The sequence below is a fragment of the Pieris rapae genome, chromosome 11 (assembly GCF_905147795.1).
Source record: "Pieris rapae chromosome 11, ilPieRapa1.1, whole genome shotgun sequence".
NCBI lineage: Eukaryota > Metazoa > Arthropoda > Insecta > Lepidoptera > Pieridae > Pieris > Pieris rapae.
The window spans coordinates 5,745,597-5,769,033 of record NC_059519.1 but is presented as its reverse complement, the minus strand read 5'-3'; the positions used below and the strand labels follow the sequence as shown (position 1 = coordinate 5,769,033).

At 33.2% G+C, this 23,437-nt stretch overlaps 2 protein-coding genes across 3 annotated transcripts; both read right to left on the bottom strand.

Annotated features, from left to right (window-relative positions):
• LOC110994130 lies at positions 1 to 1,046 on the bottom strand. The gene has a single exon (XM_022260636.2). The coding sequence runs from the start codon at positions 926 to 928 to the stop codon at positions 152 to 154; it is 777 nt and encodes a 258-aa protein (XP_022116328.2). The 5' UTR covers positions 929 to 1,046; the 3' UTR covers positions 1 to 151.
• A 182-nt stretch (positions 1,047 to 1,228) lies between these two features.
• Positions 1,229 to 21,719, bottom strand: LOC110994153. 2 transcript variants are annotated; one of them, XM_022260666.2, is made up of 10 exons: positions 21,508 to 21,719; positions 18,729 to 19,003; positions 14,455 to 14,657; positions 11,432 to 11,559; positions 10,787 to 11,037; positions 4,697 to 4,858; positions 4,136 to 4,268; positions 3,619 to 3,807; positions 2,701 to 2,839; positions 1,229 to 1,531 (listed from the first exon to the last, which is right to left on the bottom strand). In XM_022260666.2, the coding sequence occupies exons 2-10, from the start codon at positions 18,971 to 18,973 to the stop codon at positions 1,398 to 1,400; spliced, it is 1,584 nt and encodes a 527-aa protein (XP_022116358.2). In that variant the 5' UTR covers positions 18,974 to 19,003; positions 21,508 to 21,719; the 3' UTR covers positions 1,229 to 1,397. The 2 variants fall into 2 exon arrangements, with proteins under 2 accessions (XP_022116358.2, XP_022116359.2); XM_022260667.2 differs by having other exon boundaries at positions 4,136 to 4,265.
• Positions 21,720 to 23,437: the final 1,718 nt, after the last annotated feature.

The window sequence follows — 23,437 nt, the reverse complement described above, 5'->3', positions numbered from 1 at the left end:
TTAAACTTCTGCAAAGTGATAAATATACCCTTTATTCAATCAAATGACAAATATAAAATATCGACTAAATTTTATATCTATAATGAGTATTACAATGAAAATTAGTAGATGTAAGTTCTTAGTATATTTAGTTGACAACTCTTCTAACACCCTAACTGATTCTACACAAGACATCATACATTTTATGCGACACCTCCGATCCTCCAAAACTTATATAACAGCAGTTATGACTAGGATGAACTTTTCCTGGGGTAATAGAAAGTTGGTGCCTTGCTCGACCCACATACAACACTTCACCTGACACCGTCTTCCCTCCAGGAATAGCTGCAGGAGGAACAATGCCATTTGAAGAAGGAACCCATCTTAAGCTATCCGGTTTCGAACAAAGGACCTCGATATTCTGCACAGGAATTTCTTTGCCGTTATACATTACGGAGGCAGACTTATGTCTCACTGAAAGCTTTCCAGGAATCAAGTCTCCATTATGCCACGCTCGTATCACCCATAGAGGACTTCCGTCCCAACCCTCGTGGCCCCCAAGAACCGCTTTGCCTGATAAATGTCCAGCTGTTGTTGTAGTAGTGGGCACCCAGTCAAAATCCCCGCCAATTTCGGCTATTTGTACTTTATCTGATTGGTTGGAGCTTTCGCCGTGGTAGATGTAATTGGTGATGTATGTTGGTTGGCCTTCCATAGGCTGTGGTGGCCCAGGCATGGGCATGGTGGGCATCGGCATTGGTGGCATCGGCATTTGTGGCATCGGCATTTGTGGCATAGGCATAACTGGCACTGGTACCATAACGGTGCCTGGAACGTAGTATGGGTAAGATGGGTGTGGATGTTCGGCTGGTGGTGGATAGGGCCTAGAATTGTTCCCAGAGAGCGATGGTTGCCCATAAGATGGCGGGCCGTAAGGAGGATAGCTCATCTTTAATTTGCTATATAAACTTTCACTCTATAAGTTTCCAAAAATGCTATTTAAATTTAACACTGTTACACTGTTGACAGTTTCTATTTCTGCGCGGCACAAATAAGTCTACTATTGTGTTCCGTTTATATTGATAGCAAAATTTTATCTAATCTCCACTGATACAAATTGAGGTGAACAATTGGAAATGACTCAATTGTTTTTCAAATATTTGTAATACGAATATCCTAGAATTATATTGTGAAATGTACTTTGGGTTTTTAAAATAAAAACACGAAGATTTTATTTTATTATTTAATTAAACACATACAAATTATGACTAAGTTATTAGTTAGAATAAATATAATCTTATATGATAAACTTAGATTTTGGTTCATGAAAACCTTGTAGTAAATATAACCACTTGAATAATCATTGTGAAGAAAAGCTAGACGGCATCGTATACAGTGAAATCTTGTATATCTCTTGGCTAAGTTAGAACAATAGCCCTGAAGACGCAACGATTATGATCCATCAAGGCCGGCCACACGAAAGATTTGATAAGGTCCGAGCGACGATCTCCCGCTGCACTGTACCGAATGTGTTTCTCAGGATTCATTACGACTGAAAACAAAAATTGTTTCAATATTGAGTATAATACTTGCAAGTGGCAGATAATGTTGACCTAGAGTGATAACTTAAATTGAAATATTTTACTCTGGTAATACGGATAACACTTAAGCATCTATATTTTAATAGGTTAATGAAGTCCTCGTTTTAACTGCAGTATAAAAATTGTACTTGTTTACATTTTATATTATTATGATATTATAAAATTAATAAGACATTTGCATGCCTATTTAGATAATTGTACCACAATATCATAGCAAATGAACGATTTCATTTCAATGATATAACTTTGAATTGTTATATAGCAAGAATATTAGGTTTTCTCAAAGTAAACAAAAAAATTCATGTCTTTTAGCACAGCTCCCTATTCGATAAATATCGATAAAAAGCGCGCATATTTACCTTTTTCTAGTAAAACAGAGAAAACAAAAGGTCATCTAATTTCAAATCAAATCTGTATATTTTCTATGAATTGAACAAGTAATGGAGGTCCAATCCTAGACCCCTGCGATACCCGGAGCTTAGGCGCTATTAAGGCCGAGTACAAAAGGCTTATCTAATAGGCAGGTAATCTAATTGGAGTGGCTTTGTTATCAGGTTCATATGTGTATTACGTGTGATCGACATAATCCTAGTCTTTGAGCACAGATTAGTTTACATTGAAGGAACACATTATTTCGGGTCGTAAATGGATGTAATTATTTATCATTTTTACGTTACGTTTTTAACGCTAAATAGGTTCATATAACATGTATACCTATTTATCGTAAGGTATACCATTTACAACGTTAGTTTGAAGCGTATGTATGCTAAGTTATTCATAATTTAAATTGTAAGTTAATATGAAATAGGGATGCCAAAATTAAAGAAATATTTTGGTGTTAATTGATGTCTCAGTCAGTCAGAGGCGCAAATGTGTTACCGGCTTAAGAAAAATAACATGTATGTATGTCTGTCTGAAATAAATAAATAAATGAAATAAACATTCTCTCAAACAATGGTTTCATTTGTCGTGCCTGCTGGGACCACATATTCGCGATAAAAAATTCAAAACAATAATTGGGTTTAAAAATGTATCTATATCTTAACTAATAATAAACAAGTTTGAGACCTTGGTATATTATTAAACCTTTTAAAATATCTGGATTTTGACATGGCCTTACCTGGAGTGAAATCTGTGTCTATACGAAGCGGCGGAGAGTGTAATGAAAGGGCCCAGGCTGCTCTGCAACATGCAGCCACTAAAGCGTGCAGTGCGCCACATGATGACAGACTACGGTATTCGCTCAATGTCTTTACCACCTGTGAAGAGTCATGATATCATCTTCGGATTTCATACATTACTTTAAAAATACATTGAATATGTACCCGTCGGTTTTGTAAAACTTTTCCAAAACAAACGGGCAACTAAGGAAATTTGCGTTCTAATATCGATTTCAGTTAATTAAATGAAAATTAGACGTAGTTTGTATAATAATAATTCTGTAATCTAATACGAGTGGAGGAAATTCCGAAATATAGAAGTTTGGAAATGATGAATTCTTTAAAGCCGCACATACACGGTAAAATAGTAAGCGGTGAGCAATAAAGACAAAATATTTTTTTTACTTAAAACGTAAAAAATTTTTAATGTCCGTCTGTTCACAAAAGTGTTTATGAAAAATCGCTTCATTTGCTGATGTTTTTTTACAAAATTATGCCTTCGTCAGACAGTAGTAGTAGTACATCGCGCTCCATCTTCTTTAGGTCTGGGCCTCAGATTTCTGAATCTGTTACATGATAATTTTCTAAATCGTATAGGCAAGTAGGTGATCCTCCAGGGCCTGACACGCCATCTATTTTTTCGGTCTAAGACAAGTCGGTGTCCTCACGATACGACCTCAGAGATCAGATTCAAAGCGATATTAATAGGAAGCTTTTTATTTAGCCTAAAAATTACAATGACTAAAGTAAATTTTTTATACTTTTACATAGTAAATAATGTGTCGCGGTATACGGTTTAACTAGAAAATTTTGGTAGACACTTTGATATTTCCACCTCTTGACACAATAAAATATCTAACACCTTAATTTATATGTACCTGATTTATAACAGTCCTCTCAGCATCTCCCAGGGGAAAGTTGTGAGCCGTACTCCTCATTAATCTCATAGCAGAGGATACAAAGCTGGAGATAGCGGGGGACGTGTCATTCTCATTCTCACAACCAAGGAGAGATTTCACCTCACTCACTCTCCTATCGCGGAGACTAATCGCCGCGCGGAAAGATAACTAAAATAAAATTTGAATGGATTTAAAAGAAAATAAAAGTGAATTTAAACATATTCATATTTTTTTTATATGGCATCTGTCCCAAGCCTTACAAAGCATAATTTTCTTATCATTTTATTTGATAAAAAATTTTTTTTGAACAGGTTGGAAGCTCACACGATGTTACGACATTCCGCCGCCCATGGACACTTATTATTATTATTATAAAAATCAATAGAACTGTTTAATGGATATAGAGCGCATTACAACAGTCGAAAATTTTATACTCAAGAATTAGACTTATACTTATGTGTATGCCAAGTAAATTATATAAGTTGTATATACTTACGACAACCACAGAAAAGACAATCTTGTATTTGAGCTGCGGAGTCTGTTTCAAATCTTCAAGTTGACTAAGAGCTGGTAGAGTTTCTTCCATCGCTAACGACCAGACCGCCGCATATTGAGAAATCAGCTTACTTCTAGAAAATAATTTTATATGAGAATCTTATTTGGGGTATGACAAAGGACTACTTCATCAAACTCAGTAGGTAATTCCGAGATAAATATGATGAACGAAGTCTCGAATGCGGGATGTTTTTATAATATCGGCTATTGCCTTTTTTCCGAATCAGTGACACTTTACGTTCAATGCAGTCTCATCATTATCGTCACGTCATTATCTCATTGTATAATCAACCTGGTTATACAGGAAAAAATAATATGGCCATTATGGTGTTAAGACCACAGCACACATTTCTAAATTAGTTTCTTTACATGAAATAATAGTATTTCATGTTAGTCTGAAGTAATCTAGATAAGATTATAATATTCCATGATATCCCAGTGAAGTAACAGTGTATTAAAAATACGATAAAAGTCACGTATCACAATGTAGTAAAAATCTCACCTTTCAGGATGCTGTGGAGTATCATCGCTATCAGAATGATAACCATCGCTGGCGGAATCAGTTGGTGATCGCGGGGTCTCGACCGGTGCTTGCGTCTCTATCATTTGTGATAAGACAGCTGCACAACCGCGAGAGTAGTTCATCAACACACCAGCTACTGGTCTGAAATGTATTATTAGTAAACTCAGAATGCAATTTCATTACAAAATTGACTTAAAAAATAAGTCTTTAATTCAATTGTATGCCGCTTTGTACTTAGAATGTTATATTGTAATGTAAGATATTCAATCCATAATAATAGTAATTGTGAATTATTTTTGATTAAAAAAATCAGTGGCGCTACAACCTTTTTAAGTCTTGACTTCAGATTTTTGTATCTGTCATTTGTCAATCTAATAGGCAAGTAGATGATTAGCCTAATGTGCCTGACACACGCCGTCGACGTTTTGTGTCTTACGCAAGCAGGTTTCTTAAGATATCCTTCACCGTTCAAGTGAATGTTAAAAGGGCATATATAAAAAAGTCTATTGGTGCACAGCCAGAGATCGAAGCTACGACCTCAGGAGAGAGTCGAAGAAGAAGAGCTGAAGCCACTACGCCAACACTACTAATTTAGTTTCAATGAAAAATTTTTTTAATCAAAAATACCTATTATAATGATTTTACATCGGGTTCAGAAGTGGGGAACAAAGATCGCGAAAAAGATTATTCTGATTTCACTCAATCAACGCAAGTTGTTATGAAAATAACTAAAAAGCTAACATAACCACTCAACAATAGTCAAATCTATTGCATCACAACTTTCTTACATTTCTATGGGAAAAGTGAGATAACATTGTTGAGAACTAACAAATTGCAGCAACTTATTAGATTAATTACTATTGTTTTATTTTATCGTGTTAGTCACTTAACAAGTTGATTTGAAGTACATTTAAGATGCCTACTGTTACCGATTTCGGCCCGGACCCAATAATGTTGGATTCATCTCAGATAGAAAACAATCTGAGATTTGATTGATCGATCTCCTATCTGCATCCCAATAAACAAACCCTACGAAGACAATACATTTTTGGCGACGGATAGATAGCAATCTCTTCCCTCTTTATTGTTTCATTTTACCGAGTTTACTCTCATATTTCTTAATCAATGTTAACCAAATAAAGTAATTAAAACCTATGCACATTGTTTCACCAGTAAAAAAAACTGTAAAAAAATTAAGTTTGATATCTGTACAGTTGAACTGTCATTTTCATACAAAAGTCTATACAAAGATACCCATCCACCTACCATGGATAGCTTGTATCGACAAATGGCTATTACAATCCGTCGATTGGTTATTGGCACACTTTTTACAACATTTGGATTAAGATGTTATCTCAGATGGTCAAAAATAGATTGAGATAGGTTATCGGGTTTGGGCATTAAACATATTAGCCGTGTCGATAGTTCATGCATTTTACGTTGACCATAAAGCGGTTAAAGTCGTGTTTATTGCACTTTAGTATCTGTTGTGTAAAATGGAATTTAGTGAAATAAGGAAGTTACCACGTAAACTTTCTACAACTTCCTTTCGTAAAAGATGAATTATTATGTAATGCGACAAAACGACGATTACCTAATACATAGATTTTTTTATCAAACTTTGTTAAATTATGAAATCTTCGTCCTGTCACGAATGAGCACTTTAAAGATTTAACACTCACTTGATCAAGAAAAATATGTTGGAGTTTGAATATGTAAATAATGGCAGGCAACGCTTGACACATGTGAATAAAAAGATTTAGTTAAGAATATTGGAATGTCTGTTTAAATTTTGTAATATTTTCTGTATGCAAATGTACTACTCATTTAAACACGGACAGTGAAACAACCTACTTCAGTGAATTATTGTAATAAACGTGTAAAAGTATATAATATTTATAATCATATATTATTGAAGAAAGTGTTTTTAAAACAGTCCCCTCAAAATTGGAAGCGTTCAAGAAAATATCATATGAAAACTGATCTAAGAGTTATATTGACATGGTCTGACAGGCAGACTGGTACCTACTTGCATAAAAAAATAAAAGGATTAAAAAAAATAAAATTAAGATACTATAGATATACAATACCACGCGCCACCGACTTTTTGTCTTACGTTTCAAGCAATCATTTTACAAAAATTAATTTAGACTAATTTATTTCTTACGCACAATTCTACTACTACTATTCGTGAGTCATCTCTCACGTAACATTTTAATTGTGATTCTAATAAAATATGAGACCTTTGAAGTACCTTTATGACGTAATTCTTTGTTTAAAACAAATGAGGTTACAAAGCATTCCCAAGCATCGTAAAATTTATGTTTATTGTTATTGAATAACAAAATTTCTCTAACCGCTAGAGAAAAGCCATATGTGATAAAATGTTGGAATGTGAACATGCATGTTTTGAGAATTGTTTGAAATCTAAAGTTTTGAACTGTTGTTGGCTGATAAACAAAACAAAGTAAAAATGAAAAACATCTGATTAAGTTGGTACTTACTCTGGTATTGTTATTTATAACCATTTAAATTAGTGTTATTACGTGGGTAACATTGAAAGTGTTTAGAACTGGCCAGTTACAAATATTCCTATGAATACTTTTATTGAACTTCAATTTTAGACCTCTTTGGTAACCTAATGTAGTATTATTTAGTATATCATTCATTTGTCATTTGTTTTTGTGAATTGCCAGTTCTTCTCTTCCGTTCTACGCCCTTGATTTGAGAACTGGCAGTAAATGTAAAATTAAATTCATTTAATATTTCTTTTTTTGACGTTCATAAGTGTACATTGTTACCTACATGAATAAATAAATTTTGAATTTGAATTTGAATTTGAATGTAAAACTCGTCTTGCTTTAGTCACGGCAGGTGATGGATTCCCCATACTTTAACCGACGACCAGAAACACCTTCACATGGACTGGTGTCGCCAAATGTTGGATAATTTCAACGCCAGTGCAGACTGGTAAATCAATCGCTGTTTCCATAAAAATAAACAGGTTCCTCCTTCAACATGGTCTATGCTTCAGCGCACTCCGCAAAACGGACTGTTGAATATTTGACTATGGCAGGTGTCGAGAAAATGAGTCATCCGCCATACAGTCCTGACGTGGTGTCCTGCGCCTTTCATTTATTCCAAAGAACTAAAGACAAAATTCGAGGTATTGCGAGCCCTGCGGTGAAAGCGTAGGAAAATGCCATAGAAGAGACTCCTAAGGAAGAATGGGCCCACTGCTTTTCTCAGTTGTTCCATCGAATGTCCAAAAAGCAATAAAACTATTGGCAACTTTGTACATTAAGCGTTTTTCAATTTCTAAACATTTTCAGTGTTACCTAGGGTATTAAGTGGTAAAGTAGTATAAATGAAAAATTATAACACAAGAACAAAGTATATTCTTGATTATAGAGTTCGTAATTATTGTTATTAAATACTTTCTCACGTTAAATATTAGTATTAAAGCTAGATTGTAAAAATTACGAGGTTTCATGATGTCTTACAGAAGAGACAATGTATTAAAAATCTATAATTTAAAAAGACAACTAATTTTCTTTTAAAGTTTCATCTTATTAGCTTCCATTAACAGAAACGCGCAAAAAAACAACAAGCGAAAATAATTCAATTTCTTTTTTGAAGACTGACTAATTTTCCCTGATGTTAATAAAATAAACAAGTAAGTAATGTATAATACTGTAAATAAAGTCTATTTTTTTAATTTGATCACCGAAAGCAAAATCCAAAAAAATATATCCAATCGAAAATTTATCTCAATTAATCAATATTGACTCGTCCCAACTCGCTTTGATGTTTTCTATATTACGAAACCACGGCGAAAGTACACAAATATATAAAGTTGATTGTGTAATATTAGAAAAACCTGTCGACAAACAGGTTTTTATTTATTCCGGTGGTATTAAATAACCGTTAAATCTTGCATGTCATAGATTAACTAGAAAATGTTTACTAAAAGACGGTAACCATAGATTGCGTAGCTTTTATAACTATGCGGCAAAAACAGAGAGCTCTGTCGTTGAGAAGATTATTACGGGGCCATGCTGACAGGTTTGTTCGTAAGCGTACCACTAACAATGGATGCTTCCGAGAACATTTGACACAGGCGTATAGTCAGAATAGAGCCTGACTTGGTTCTATATTTATGTACAAGTATGGCCCTGGGTAAGGTCCTCGTTTGTTCGACCATGCTTACAAATAATTTCATTAATTATCCCTTTTTAAGCGTTAGTGTTATTAACATTGAGACCTGCCTTGCACATCGTAGACCGTGTTGCGATGATAAGTCAAGTGATATCAAGGGAAATATTTTTTAATTAGATACTTAATATCGTATTTGTATAGATAAGAATAATATAAATATAAAAATTGTTTCGGAAATAATGAAACAGACCTATGCTCTTCCGGACTTTGTTTTCACTTAAAAGGGATAATCAATTTCATGATAAACGAAGATTGCTTTTAAATGAAAGAAACTTATAAGGAACTGTTTTACTCGTCATTATGCAATACTATTATTTTATCCTTTTTAGATATTACAGATAGCGTGTTAGCCTAAAACCCCTAATTATATATTACTACTTAAATATATATTACTATATTAATTCCTGAGCACATTCAACGATAGTAATAACAAACTCGCTAGGTTTATAAAATTGGTAGTACCGACATATTCGCTTTTAAAGAATTTGATAAAGACTAATTGTAGAAACATATTTAGAAGATTTTTTTCTTATATTTATAAAACCAGTTTCGATAAGTGGGTTGATTACATGCAATTTCTCGTATAAGTGTGAATTAATACAATTGTAATGTTAATTATGTTTCAATCAATACGATATCGACACGACTATATTAAACTGATTTTATTGCGTTATAAAATGAATTTTGGCAATTTTACGGTGATAAATATAAAATCAATACAGTAAGCTGTGTCTGGGAAAAAACTTTTATTATGTTATGTGTGTAGATGCTTATTATTATAACCAATTCAAAAACATAGGATGTATGCAACTGTCCTAAGTCATTCAAATAATTATTTTCGTAAAAAACCATATTGTTCATCGCAGATCATCGTATTAAAAGACTACGAAATATCACAAAATAAAATTATTATTATTTTTTTTTTCCTATAACAAACGTAACATCAATGGAACAATCTTTTATCCTGTAATTAATAAAATAATATACATTGCACTTTACACCGTGTTAAATAGTCGTATCAGATAATTTCATTAAATCGTATACATACATTATAAATGAATTCAGTATGAATGCGTGATTTCCCGTTCTTATACAGATGATATCGCTTACATCCCGCGATCTAGGAAACACTGCTTTGATTAAAATATTTTTTTACGCTCCTCGCTTTTGCGTCCGTGTTTTGATTCGAGGTAATTTGTGTATTCATTTTGGAAGGCATTTAAGTCGATTTCTAGATTACCAGTAGAATAAAATGAGAAGCTTAAACCTTATATGCGTTTAACCCCTTGGTTGTACTTAATTTTTTTGGTAATTTAAACTTATGCCGTCTTCCGTTCCTTATTCAAGAAAATCATCCCAGTTGTACCGTTTAAAAATACCGAACCCATTTCATCACAGCGTAATCACAATTTGATAGATAGAGACGCAATAGGTACTTATTTAAAACAGGCCTATAGGGGAGAATTAGGTCATAAAGTAAGTAGGTTCTTTTTCTAAGTTATCAGGACCTTATTTTATGTGGCATGAAATGGTGACGGATTAGCATGATTGTCCTTGGCCTCGTCTTGATTAAACAGCCGTATACTGTTTTTATAGAACGGATGACAAACGGGCTGGAGGCAAAGGTTTTCTGAAAGGACGAAACACGTATTGATTCGGAAATATCTAGATGAGCCGGTGTATGTATGTATGAGCAGCTGGTTCTAAATAGCGGTGGTGAACGGTAAAAAAATGCCTTAAAATCTCTCATGAGTCTGGTCCGTCGTCCTGGACTACGTATGAAGGTATAACACACATAAACTAACAAAGATATTCATGGACTAAGTCTGCAAAAAGCCTTAAACAACTAACCTGGTATCACTCAAGTCCAGGGTAGGATCGCTTCTCTTAATCTGCCCAACGCAAGCCAGCACCGCCTTATCACTTTCTACCCTCGCAGATAGGGAAGACACCAATGTCGGGAGTTGTCTTAAAGCTGGTTTATCGACAATAGTGAGGAGGGATTTGTTATCGATCAGACGGCGTTCGACATCAGCGTGGGAGAGTGCGAGTAACCGCTGGTGGGATGATGATGCTGGGTCCTGGTTTACTGTCACTGAGGACTGAAAAGAATGCACCGTTATATGAAATTATATTAGAATGTATAACGTGATTAAATTACTTATAAATTTTTAATTTTTAATTATTTTATATTACCTTTTTATTTTTTTTAGTTTTGATTTAATAAATATCAGTGAATTTAGTTGAATCTTTTGTTACCACTAAAATTGACAAAAGTGATACCCTGCGAAACACCCTACGACGTTGTTCAAGTGTCGGTATTGTTTTGTATCGTGACCAATGCTTTTTATATCTTTGACCTAAACACCATTTAGTTATGTACTTCCAACACTTTGATGACTTCGAATTTACTTGTAACATGTCACATCGGAAGATTTATCGTCATTAGCTTTTAAGTTAGAAGCTATAGAACTGATACTGATAATCATTACTTACCAGCTCCTCCAACTTATGTAAAGCCTGCTTGTAGACCTCCACGTGCCTCTGCAGCTCATTCTTCATAGCCACATGCAAAGATATGAGGGTTCCGGAAGAATCGGCTGTGAGGCCATGTGTTCCGAGTCCTGAAACAAAATAATATTCGTATATCCTTGATATCAGTAGGTTCATTTTTAAACGTAAAATTCTTTAGGCTTGTATGGCATAGCATACTTTGTACGACATCACATTAGAAACCTCAAAAATAACAGTACTTCTCCACTATTTAATGGATGTTATTTTATACATTTAAACCTTCCTCTTGAATCACTCTATCTATTAAAAAAACCGCATAAATCCATTGGGTAGTATCAAAGATTTAAGCATACAAAGGGACATAGGGACAGAGAAAGCGACTTTGTTTTATAATATGTAGTGATGTTCACGCTTATACTAATACAAGACCAATGATGGCTTAGTGTCTTCATCGTGCGACTCTCATCCCTAAGGTCGTAGATTCGAGCCCCGGCTGTGCACTAATGAACTCTTTTTCTATGTGCGCATTTAACGTTCGCTCAAACAGTTAAGGGAAACATGAGGAAATCGGTTTGCCTTAGAAGGCTCACACCTAAAAAGGTAGCACCACTGATTTATAATACAAAAAAGGAAACACATCTTCAAAACAAAACAAGACTTCTCTGTCATGATTATCTAAAGGAAATATTTAAAATCCCGCTGTAAGGGAAATGATGAATTATGCTTCCACATTCATCGCACACGTAAGACGTGTAATGACTCTGAGAATGTTATACAACTTTCGTAATATTCTTTTGTGTTTTATGACGATACTTAAAGTACCTGTAACATTCAACTTCACTTTATCAAACCGTAGGGAATAGCATTATATTGTATGTGCATTATTAAAAAACTTATTGGCTTATTGAAAACTTGTGGCATCCTAGATTTTTCTTCTTGTAGGTAATCGTAGGCTTTAACAATACTTGATAAACCGAATCAAATATGATTTTTTTACGTAAATAACTCCAGTAGAAGAATTTTCACGACTAAATCTAAAAATTAGTAGTAAGCTTATAGGAAACAAGTTAAGTTATGGTGATTCAATGCCAGAGGGCTCGCGAGTGCGTTACCGACGTTTAAGGAATTGGTACGCTATTTTTTAGAAGCATAAGAAAATAAATATTTGCGATTAAATTCGAGTTCTTTACTGCCTAGTCATGGATGACTCACTGATCCGCAGTAATAATATAATAATTGCTTTGAATTAATGTAAAACTGAATGGTTTTCAGGCTATTGAAGGAATTGTTCATTAAGGCCTAAATTCGCTGATGCGTCCTAATTACTTGCCGGTAACTCAAATATAAACCTATTTCAATAAATGAATTGACGTTGATTTAATTTTAAACCGTATTAAACACTTTATTAGTAATTACTGTAATACCGCAAGTGCCTAAACCATCATCTTTAATAGATTTTGAAATCATAGAAATAGATAGATCAATAGATCAGGAGTATAAAGTTATTGAATATCTGCTCTTGACTATACAATAAACATGTAGATATAATAATCTATAAAACATTAAAAAATATTGCATAATATGTATAAAACAAAATAGCGGAAGTGAAATCAGCGACAAAATATAGTACAAATTCAACCAAGTTCCTTTCCACTATTCATATTTTTTATGTTGTATCGTCTAACTTTTAACTTAAATGGGCCCATAGTGGCACGGCATTTGTTAATTGGTAAAAATTTTATGCCCAGTCTGAGATGGACATAGATAGATAAAATAAATCCTAAGCATATACTAATTAAAACATTTAGTAATATTAAAATAGACTCAGTCAGATCGTAATGCTATTAGTCACAGCTTATTCTTGTACATTAAAAAAAGTAACTTTAAATATATTGTAAGGTTCAAGAATTATTTTGAAATTCGATTATAAACGTCCATTACGAGAACGTCGTATATGATACAATTACATTCTATTAAGTAAAATCTTTTATAAAGCTTCTGTTAGTACTACAAGATATTATTTTTTACTTATTACATTATCCATAGTGTTTCATGATTTTTAGCCAACATAAAACCAATTGTATCCTCTCCAGGAGGTTTTTTTGTTCTGTACTAACGATGACAATTAGCTGCCACTTAAATGATAAAGGGACAAAAGATCATTTGTTTGCTGTTTTTACAAGAAACAACGAACCAAACTCTGTAGTGTGGCACTTGGTCAGCTGGCTTATAAACGAATATTGTTGGTAAGGGATAACATGTTTCTCTAGACGTACATATGATACGTATTTCAGAACAAAAACATTGAGAAATAACCATGAAGAAACCCAACCTTGAGGAGCCAAATGATAAAATAATTAGCTCATAACGATAATATGCAACTTTTTCTGCTGTAGAATTTTTTATGATGCAATTAACATTGGCGCCGTTCTTGTAATATTCTAAAACTTTAAAGTATGCAATTACGTCTGCAGAATGTTCGGCTTTTAAGACATTACTGTCTTATATGTAAGTAGCGGTTTTTATATTCAAATACGAAATGCATCCATCATATGTTTTTCTACACAAACAAAACACCCAAAGAACTAGGCAATCACATAATTAAAACAATACTCGGCAATTTTTTTTCGAAGCCGATTAAAAAGGTAGTATTACCTTTTTGGAATGGAATTACCTTAACACAATTTATCAAATCCTTTAGATACTGTGGCATGGTTTGAATTAGGTGATGGAATATTAAAAGTGCCAGACCGACTAAGGGTGTAACATGGGGGCGACCATGCAGATAAGTAAACTACGTATAAAATATTTAAACCTTATTAGGTTATTTCTTAAACAATGTGCGGAAAGTGGAATCCAAAGCTTAACACCATTTCTATGGTTTACATCCGGGGTTCGAACCTACGATCCCAGGGATGTCAGTCACACCACTAAGCCACTCGAGCACCCCTGCTCAATGAATAGGCTAGATTATTCAAAGTAAAACTACACTACTTTATAATTACCTTGTACTGCAGCATCTAACTGCCGTCGCCGGCTGTCAACTGACTCTCTGGCATCCGGGGAGTATTGCACCAGAGCTGAAGCCAGTCTGCAGGTTCTACCACGAAGACCAGAACCCTGCTCGCTCCCCAATAGACCCACAAGTCTCCACGCAACAGCCTCACATTGTAGTTCTGGCCGTGGGATGATCTCTAAGGAAATCAGTCTGCAAAAGATTTTAGTAGGTGAAATAAAAGTTTAATTTTACATATCTCATACTCTTATCGTAAATTATTTTCATTAACCGAATAACAGTACAGTTGTAAGAAAATATTAACCCAACTTACGTTATTCAAGCTTATTAGCCACTTTAAAATAACATTAAGAACCAAAACACAAATACCCGCCTTTATTTATTAGGGTGTTATTTATCTACCGCTACACAATGGTACAGTACACACTACTGTACCAGTGTTGAAAATATTAATCAAATAAACAGGTTGACATCCTGCCTATCAGAGAGATCACTCAATCGGTGGTCTTAAACCACCGGATGACACATTTAATTGAATTATACATATGCACTGAATAAGCTTTAACTTTATTCATTGTAGTCAAATTCATTAAATAATATTTATTTATTGCGAGGATATGCACTGAATAGGCTTTAACCTTATCTATTGCGGGCATATGCACAAAATATCCTTTAATGTTATCAGATTCATCTGATAACATTAAAGGATATTTTGTGCAAGTCAAGAGCGTTTAGCGGGCAAGAATACTCTTCAGAGTATTCTTGCCCGCTAAACGCTCTTGACTTGCGAATTGGTAGTAAATGTAAATTTACAATTATCTTTAACTTCTTTTTTGACGTTCATAAGAGTACTTGTGTATCTATATGAATAAAGATATTTTGAGTTTGAGTTTTAATAACTTATAATTTTATTTATTGAGGCATAGTCCATGCCTAAGGAGATTTTAAGAATATAGAGCTACAAATAGGGCTATATTTATTTAGATATGATCGATTTTGATTAACGCCCATTATAATCATAATTAAGTGACCTTTGAAGTATTTGAAAACCCTTGAAAGCATATGTATTGCCTTGATATGCTTACATAATAAACACATTTTAGTTCACATGATAATAAAGTGTCCCAGGGTAACAATAGACTATAAAAAAATTTCATCACTCGCAGTTCAGCGAATGCGATTCTATTTCATTATCAGTGGTGTTATTCGCGTAATTATTATTGAAGCTATTATAAGCGTTGACTGGCGGTGCTCCCGAATTTAGACTTAATTCTATTATGTTATAGCTCCCTCCAATTCCTGAACGCTAATTAACTTTTGTCCATGATGGAAAAACGCTATCGTAACTAACGTATTAAATTATCTAATGCAAATGCAAACTGCATAACTAGAAGCTCTGACCAAACTTAAAATTCATTTTTAATAAATAATAAGAAATTCTGGAACCGACAAGTTTAATAAGCAATTAATACGCTTCAAGTTTTAACCTAGAAGTTTTTAACTTTTTAATCTTATGCTCTAATAGGTAGGTTGCATTCTGGGAATGCGTTAGTGTAAGAAGCAAAATTATATTTTTTTTATAATAAAGTATTCAATTATAATATGGAGTCTACTGCAAAGAGAATCGAGGTGAAATACGAGGCTCAAGACCAAAAGCGATGACTCACTGTCGATCACCTTTGCCCCACCTATGGAGTAGATAACTTCCATTTTATTCTGGTACCCATGCACTATTATGTTACACGAATAAGGCTTTAATACTCTTTGAGAATGTGTGAACTGATACTATTGTCGATTAAAACGTTGTTTTTAGTTCGTACTGTTATAATTTACATTGTTCTCTTGTTGTTCTCAGTGATAAGCATGAGATGCGGTTTTTAAAGGTAAACCTCACCTAAGACATGTTTATTTTGTTCTTATATAAAATATATTTATTTTCTAATAGAGACGCTATTATGAGGCGAATCGCAATTTTTGTTAAAGTTCGTTCTAAAGCCCACATCTAAAGTATACCATGTGGTGTTATAATACCGTGACTTAATTTATTTTTATTAATCACATTATGCCGTTATATTGTTTAAAAAATATACATAATATTTTCGTTTATAACGTTTCGTTTTATTGCTTCGGTCCTTAAAACTTTAATTATGTCGACAATACAGAATTTTCAATACATGTGTACTACCTGTACTACTAGTACTAGTACTACTACTGTAGTATATGGATCTCAAACTTTAGCTCTCATAAACCTACGGGTATGTCAAGATCGATGGAACGTTGTATAATAGGAAAGAGAAGAATAGATAAAATAAAATACATCATTAAGAAGAAGAACTAAAAATGAAAATGAAATGGACGGGTCACAGGGCAAGAGGAGTAGAAAAGTGGAGAAACAAAGTATTAAACTAATCCAAGGTACAACAAAAAAGACAAATTAAAAGGTGGATAAGCGATCTTAAGGAAATAACATGATAGAGAGTGGAACAGTGCAGACAGAAATGGCCGAATTTGGAGGATGCCTTTGCCAATAAAGGGCACACAGGGATACCTAGGAATGAATGAGTTGACAGAAATATAAATTTTTAAAATATAAAAGGCTGTTTCTTTAATACCTCTTTTAAATACAGATTACATTTAATATCTTCATTAACGGCAGTGGAAGGAGCTATTCTTTCGCGTTCCTCAGTATAATTTGTCAACTCAAATTACTGTGTCTTTTATCATCAGGTTAAGTTGGGCTAGTCATTGGGTTTAGGCAAAACTTTCAAAACCTAAATCACACAATCTGTTGAAGATAATTAAAGGACAAAATGTCCTGTTTCTGTACACCGTCATTTGTTTGACCTTTACCAGCTTTGAGCTTTTTAACGTGCACTTAACAAAACATTCACCAAATTATGATTAACAGTAAAAGTATTATGCAAAAACCTGTCAAACGAGAATTAAGTGTATGTCAGGTGGCCCGCCCAGAGAAGTTTTCTTTAATTTACGACACGAAAGTTAGTTATGTAATACATATATGGGTAATTAGATAATATGTGAAAAGTATGTGTTTTAATTAAAAGACGTTTCACTGAAGATGCTTTTTATTGCGACAGTTAAATTAGACGGTTTGTGAGATTAACAGCTTTCGTGTTCCCGGATTGAATGATGTACATATAAAGAAAGTTATACCTTGTGGTTTTGTAACTTGTACTTCCGTGATTTAAATTATTTTAATAATCACATATAATACATTTAAAAAAAATTTTTTTTCGATTATACAATAAGAAGTATATCTACTGCAGTCATATGCACAAAAATGTGTAAATTTCTATTGCTATTATACTAGCATTATATGTAGTACTATTGTTTTTTTTCAGTGTGGTATATTTCTTGGTATGGGTGTATCTTTCTATGATATTTTTCTTTATTCTCTGATTACATATAGCAAAAAAGTTGTAATTTTGACGGTAAATGTAAACTCATTTTAAATAAAACTCTCCTCTCAAAACGGACAAAATAAATTACGAAAAATTAGAACAGATTAAATTACATTGACCTCCATAATTTAGCACTTTATAAATCAATATAGAAAGCAGATTGACGGGCGGTGCCTTTCAAACAAGATATTATGTAAATGTATGGAAATAAAACTAGTAGGAAGGAAGGATTATTAATCTGATTTCAACTGATTCCGTTTGTTAAAATAAATTGAATTGATTCGTGAGAGTATTTGACATTAACACAAAGTAAAAGGCATGTGTAATTTTTTCTACCAGATGGAATTTTAATAAAACCTACGAGGTTCCGGTAACACGCAACTTCATCAACATTGGATACAAAATTCGGCATTGGAGTTATATTATTTATTATACTACAAAGTACCGGCACTGTACACTATTACACTATTGGTACTACTAATATGCAAAGAGGGGATGAACGGTTAAGCCAAGTTAATCAAGCCGCTAAAGGTAACGTCGAAGAGATAATTTTTTCAACAATCAAACGTTGGCCTCTGAACAACCAATGACAACAACAAAGTGAGATTGAAAATGAAGTCGGTTAGTAATTCACCCTTTGTAACTGGGAACAATCTTACCTAATATACTTTTAAATTATCACAAAAGTTTTTAATATGCTTATATTAACTTGATTAACTTATGTTCCATTCGCTCCATAATGATTTCATAGGTAGACCATTTTCGTCAGTTTTTTTTTTAATGTTCAATAAATGTGCATAAGTGAATATATATATATACGTACATATTTATGTTAACAAACCTGTTCAGAAGAGTTTCAATCAAATGAGCCGAATGCGGCAACGATTCGATGAGCAAATCGATGGGAAGCTCCGACGCAACGCTCTGCAGCACGCCCGGGCCGAGCCGGGATAAAATGGCCGCTGCTTCCCGAAACTGACGGCCCTCGGCCAATAGGAGCACGCGACGTAACGCGAGACGAGGAGAGGTATATGTGTTCTTCTCTCTCTCGCGCTCCCGACGTATTCTCTCTCTGCTTTCGTTCATGGTGAACTGCTAGCCCATTATATTTTTCATCTGTAAGAAAATAAAATGATGGTACAGAATCTAGTAATCAGAAGTCAAGAAGTAATTTTAACTATACTGTACTAAAATGTTTAAGAACTACACTCTCATATAAAACTGTTTCGTACAGAGTTCAGGTTATATTTAAAAGTACTATTTAATTTGAAAGTAATTCTCTTTTTACCATTGTTATTTAATAATACATATATGTATTTTTATGATAGAGTTAATTATGCTTTATACTATAATATATTTTTAACAATTAGAATTAGAAAGTTACGTCTGTTTCAATATTTCAAAAGTTTGACATTACATATTTTTAGAAAAGTGATATTTTATTTTATTGTGATATTGACGTATATTTCAAGAATAAATAAGATAATAACTAGTATATTGAATCGTTAAACTAATGTAGGAGGAACCTTAATGATATATAAAATGGAATAGCGAACATAAACTAGTTTATCTCCTTCAAAAATGGCAACCATTGTACACCACTTAAGTCATTAAGCATTAAATCTCTAGAGAACGCATTAAACACAATAGTGGGGACAAAAAGTAACTTCTCATCTGACCGTTACACTCCCATGTCACACATACAACTAACGGCAGCTTATTATTCAACTCATCATGATTTAGTAGAAATGAAGATTTACTAGTAGGTACTTATAGAATAAATCGACATCAAATTATCACAAATTATATATGAACAACACAAGGCATATTTTATAAACGGGTCCACATTATTGATGGTTATTATTTCTAAGCTTGCCAGTTATAAAACAAATTATAGTATAAAAACATTACATTGAGTAGGACTTCAGTTTCCCGCCAAAAGTAAGTGTAAAACGATAAATAGTATTGCTAGTTTGAGTTTATGCGCACTTTCAGGTGACATTGACATACCGCATTATTATATGTCGGAAAAAAAGCGCGCCAAACTGGTGGTGTTACTGATTAGTCATAGACATATTCTTATAGATGCTAGGTGTGTGTGAACTGTGAACTTATGCATCATATTTGTATTACTAAATATAAAATAATATTCGTCGGTAAAGGATTTCAATTTACATAATATGACTATCAAAATAAAAATAAATAGGACAATAGGAGAGATAAAGGAAATGATCTTTATTCCGAAGGTAAATAGTACATTACAAAAATATATTGTCGCAACTCGCAGGCACAAGATAAAACACTGATTTTCTCTAGAAACTCCTGAGGTAAAAATATGACTTTCGTTGGCTAAAGCTGGATTGACAGGTTTGTAGAGATTTCACAACTCTCTAGATACAATTTATAAAATTGTGTGAATTAGACTATCGTGAGATTATATACTATTTTAAATAATACTATGAAAAATCCTCAATACTTTTACTTTTAAAACATAAATATTTAAATAGGTTAGAATAATACATAGTATGTAATTATATTATTAATAACTGATAAAATTTAGTTTGTTTGTATGTACCCGTAAATTTCAGGGACTTCTGGTACGAATTGAACCGGGGATCTAGTACTGAAGTTTATCATTTAATTGTACATAAATTATTTTTTTTAACAATACATACTAGAACTCAATAGTCAAAACTATAAACACGATGAAAAAATGCATCATATTCATAAATTTCGTGTGTATGTGTCAAGTATCACTAAAATATACACACACATGAAATTCAATATACTTGTCTAGTGACCTAAATTGAGTACACCATCCAACCCATTTAGACGTACAAAAACCGGAGTAAAACCTGAGCCGTCCGCGTCATCAGGTTATAGCTGTTTGGTAACAGTCTGACCCGTTTCACGCATCAAGGGTTCCAAGTTCATTGCCTCGTTAACGAGATTTCATTGAAACAATCATATCTTATTTTAAATGTAGGTATATCGAATCAAAACAATATTCAATTTTGAGCAGCAATTGTTTATTAATGAAACTTACACCCGTTTCCAAAAGTGAATGATTCTTCCGCTTAAGGTAAATTTAGACCAGTCTTCACTTTCACGCGGGTCATGGCAGTATACGAGTTCTGTATTCATCGATTTAACTAGCAATTTGTCCCGGCGCTGCGTAGCATGCTTTTGACATCTCTCATTTTATTTCTTTTCTTGATTATAGTTATTTTGTGTAGTTGTGTGTGTGTTTTTTTTGTAAATGTTATGTCGATGTCTAATAAAATAATAATAAAACTTTTCAGCAAGATTAAGATAAGACTATTTAAATATAATATATGCTGCTGAGTCCATTCCTCGTGTCTTATTTATTTATTTATAAGTAAAAGTAAACACTTATTATTTTAAGGAAATAAAGTTAAAAATTTGTAATTCTTTATGTATATGGATTTAATCATTTTAATTATTTTAAATCCAAGGCCGCAAGCGCACGAGTCATACTGTATGTCATTAAAGAAAGACGCCCATTAATATAAAGAATTAAATATATAAATTTACTTAACCGCTGCAAATGTATTTTATATCGTTTCTTAAATACCTTAAATTGACGATTTGACACTTACCTAAAAAACGGTAATCCGAAAAAATAGAACACTGCACAGATTCAACAAACTTCTGAATTCAACAAACTTTAAAAGAAGAAAAAAAATGAAAAATTCAATTCAGTTACAAATTCAAAATGAAAACAAAAGCATTCGCATAGATGTTTTAAATATGTCGTTTTATTTAGGTTAATCAAATTTCGAACGTGATCACACGAGTACCGCGCGCGTTAACTTATTGATGAGTGCACAGCTCAGAGGCTTTAGCTTCGAGCATAAAACGCCCGTGAAAGCTTCCGGATGGTATTATGCATATTTACAAGATTTTTTTTTAAACTTTACCTTATACTTACCCTGTCTCAAACTCACTTATTTATAACAATAATAATAATTATTATTTATTTATTTTTCTCCCATATAACACTTACAACAATAAATAATATTACAGTTGTGACGGTATTGGGAGACTGGTTTCCTAACTAGGGATGAACCTGTGATATGGATAACCAGACAATGGATTTATATTTCTCTCGTAGTAAGGCATAATATACCTACGCTACAACAAGAACTAGTATCGGTATGTTCTGTCATTAGACGGCTCATAAGAAGAACTGCTTCATAATTCTTAACCTAAATGTCAGCAGGCCGAGGTGGTTTACATGTTGTGGTTGGCTGAGTAACCAATTGAAGCATTCTTTGAACGCCATGGTAAGAGTTAATAGTTCAGTCGAATTGACCGTATGGCCGGAAGATTCGTCGGAGACCGTTTTATGTGAGGAGGCCTCTACCTCTTCTACTGACGTTGCTTGATCTAGATAATTGCATTGAATTACTATAACTGATCTTGATGTTGTTTAAAATCTTTCTCCTATCCAATATTCTTCCTAAAACGCTGGCTGGCCACCGTGCGTATACTTGACCCTGGTCTTGTTGGCTGAACCCAGGATGAGTGATGCTTTATGTGTTGGCTAGATCTCGTCATGAGTGATGCCTTGTTTAAAGTTGTTGCAATCTAAAACAGCAAGGGACGCGCTGGAGTCAGTATGGCCGTATCGGTGCAAATTTTTGACATAATTTAATAACAACTTTAATGGAATCTGGATACGATAATTTCAGGTGTTAACGCCGACAGCAGCGGTGGGATCACATCTCCAAGAGACTTCGGGAGAGTTGATCCATACGTTAGCCAACGAGTTTCGGTACGCAAAGGACATGCAGAAATGGCGCAACTACACTTCGGACCAAGCGAGCTGTTACGCAAAGTAGGTACTATAATTTATTATTATCAGTCTTGCTTGATTATTTATATCGGAATACAAAATGTTATTTGGCTTCTAAATTTAACGAATATTTTGTTATATAATGTAACGTATAACGCTTGAAATATAGTGTTTACGTATATTTGATGTAATTGTCAATTATCGGTGCCATGTTGCATAAACTCGACAGCAACAGGTGGTAATAAAAGTTGATAGCTTGTCAAGTTTAATTTCAAAATAAACCTAAATAAATTTCATATAATATGTTGTAATCTACATATATTTTTTGGAGTTAGGGTTTCAATATCTTACAAAAAATTAGCTTACAAATAGTTATTAACTTTTCTTAAAGTCTTGTCCGCTCTACATCCTTAACTTGCGAACTGGTAGAAAATGTAAATTAAGAATTAATTTAATTTTTTTGACGTCCTAAGTGTAGTTGTTTACTTATATGAATAAAGATATTTTTGTTTGTTGTTAACTAACTGTATGGGCAAATTTATAAATTAAAATAAATAAGTAATTAGTACATTTTGTATCATATTCTTGCAATAAATAAATTATTATTATTATTAAAAAACATATCTTCACAAAAGAGATTTATTTTTAGTCGATTCTTAATTAAATATGACTATCAATCAAGCTGAGCTCATCTTCTAATTAATTGAGAATAAATGAGATCATAAAAACAA